The 1,494-nt window shown below is 44.8% G+C and overlaps 1 protein-coding gene across 1 annotated transcript; it reads left to right on the forward strand.

Moving 5' to 3' along the window:
- Window positions 1-482: 482 nt before the first annotated feature.
- Window positions 483-871, forward strand: T265_13990 (hypothetical protein; the record flags this gene model as incomplete). The annotated part of the gene is made up of 2 exons (XM_009171519.1): window positions 483-620; window positions 659-871. Coding segments are annotated over 2 exons (351 nt in total), but the record flags the coding sequence as incomplete, so codon positions are not given.
- Window positions 872-1,494: the final 623 nt, after the last annotated feature.

Raw genomic sequence — 1,494 nt, forward strand, 5'->3', positions numbered from 1 at the left:
TTGAAATGTGTCTGATCTGGAAGCAGTGAAAGACATGTCAGGGGTGCTTATGGGTGGGTGGTGCTTTGTTGACTCGGGCGCCAAGACCGTTTTGTTCGCCGTTTGGTCATTTTTCACGTTCAGACTTAACTGGTGCCGATTTCCCGAATCAATCATTTCCTTTACGAAATCACCGAAAATTATTAATGGCTCTTCGCATGGCTTAGCATGAATACAATATTTAGACCAAGTTACGGAAAACAGGATCCATCTGTAGTTGCATTGTTTCACTTATCCGCCATGTACCGTGCAACTTGGATACCTGGCTGTCAGCATTCTTCGTTTCCTAATATGCCATATCTACTTGCCTATCTGTCGCCTTCCCAAACTTCTAAATATTTTTGTCTTCCAGCTTCCGGTTACTTGAAGTCGCTTAGCTTGTCTCCAATGAAGCACTCATTTGGATGAGTGCTTCCGGTGGATGATGCTGCTACCTATAAAAGATGCTCCGAAAAGCTTTTCGTCATGGGGCGTGGTTTCCAACACGGACTGAATTTTTGCATGCGTTGTCCCTCTTACCAGACGATGATCGTATTGTTATTTTGCGTTATGTTCATCAGCGTGACGTGTTATCGCGAATGGTTCGTCTTTTGTTAACATCACCATAATATCCCGACAGGCCGGTCGTCTCTTGATGCGACAGGCGGTTGTCTCGTGGTTTTCGGTTGATTCCAGTGCCATAGTTTTTGACCGCACGGACTTGGGCAGGCCGTTTGTGGTTGGTTATCAGAGTATTCTGGATCTCAACATTTCGCATGGGGGTGAGTTTACGACAATCGTAAGCGTGAACCAAGGCCGCTGTGGCGTAGATGTAATGAGAATTGAATTACCTCGTAAGTTGTTCATTCTTATTGCTATTAATTATTTTTATAACTCTCGCTAACATTACTCTCTCTGAGAGCAACAGCATAGAACGTTGACGCTTCGCTGCCGCCAGCATGTATCCTGCATTTATGCATCAGCAAAATCGGCTTCCTCAGTCTTTCGTTGACATTTTCCTTGATTTTAGTGTACTTCCAAGAGTGTGTTATTATGTCCACTCCTTAAAGTTGGCGTTAAAGTTGGTGAAAACCAGCATAGAGCTATAGGGTTTTCATCTTGCTGTAACTAACGACTAATTTGATCTCATCTGGGAGTCGCCACCGACTGCCGTCATATTCCGTGAGACACAGAGTAGTCCTCGCTCTCAAGCTCATCCGAATAGATTCGATCTGTGTTGTTGATTTCGGCTCTGCGTTACCTTGCGTTTTGATGTGATTAGGACAGGGAGTTACATGCGGCCCTGTCTGATGGTTTTCTGCTTGCTTGTTGAGCACAGTTATATGGCCCCTACGCTCATCTCTTCACCCTTCATCATATGACGTTTTGGGTACCAGAAAACTGAGGTATCCTCATTTCAGGTCTGTATTGGGCTCTGTATCAGTTAACGGGCCTTGCTAACTTGAGACACCTATG

This window comes from Opisthorchis viverrini, assembly GCF_000715545.1.
Source record: "Opisthorchis viverrini unplaced genomic scaffold opera_v5_131, whole genome shotgun sequence".
Classification (NCBI taxonomy): Eukaryota; Metazoa; Platyhelminthes; class Trematoda; order Opisthorchiida; family Opisthorchiidae; genus Opisthorchis; species Opisthorchis viverrini.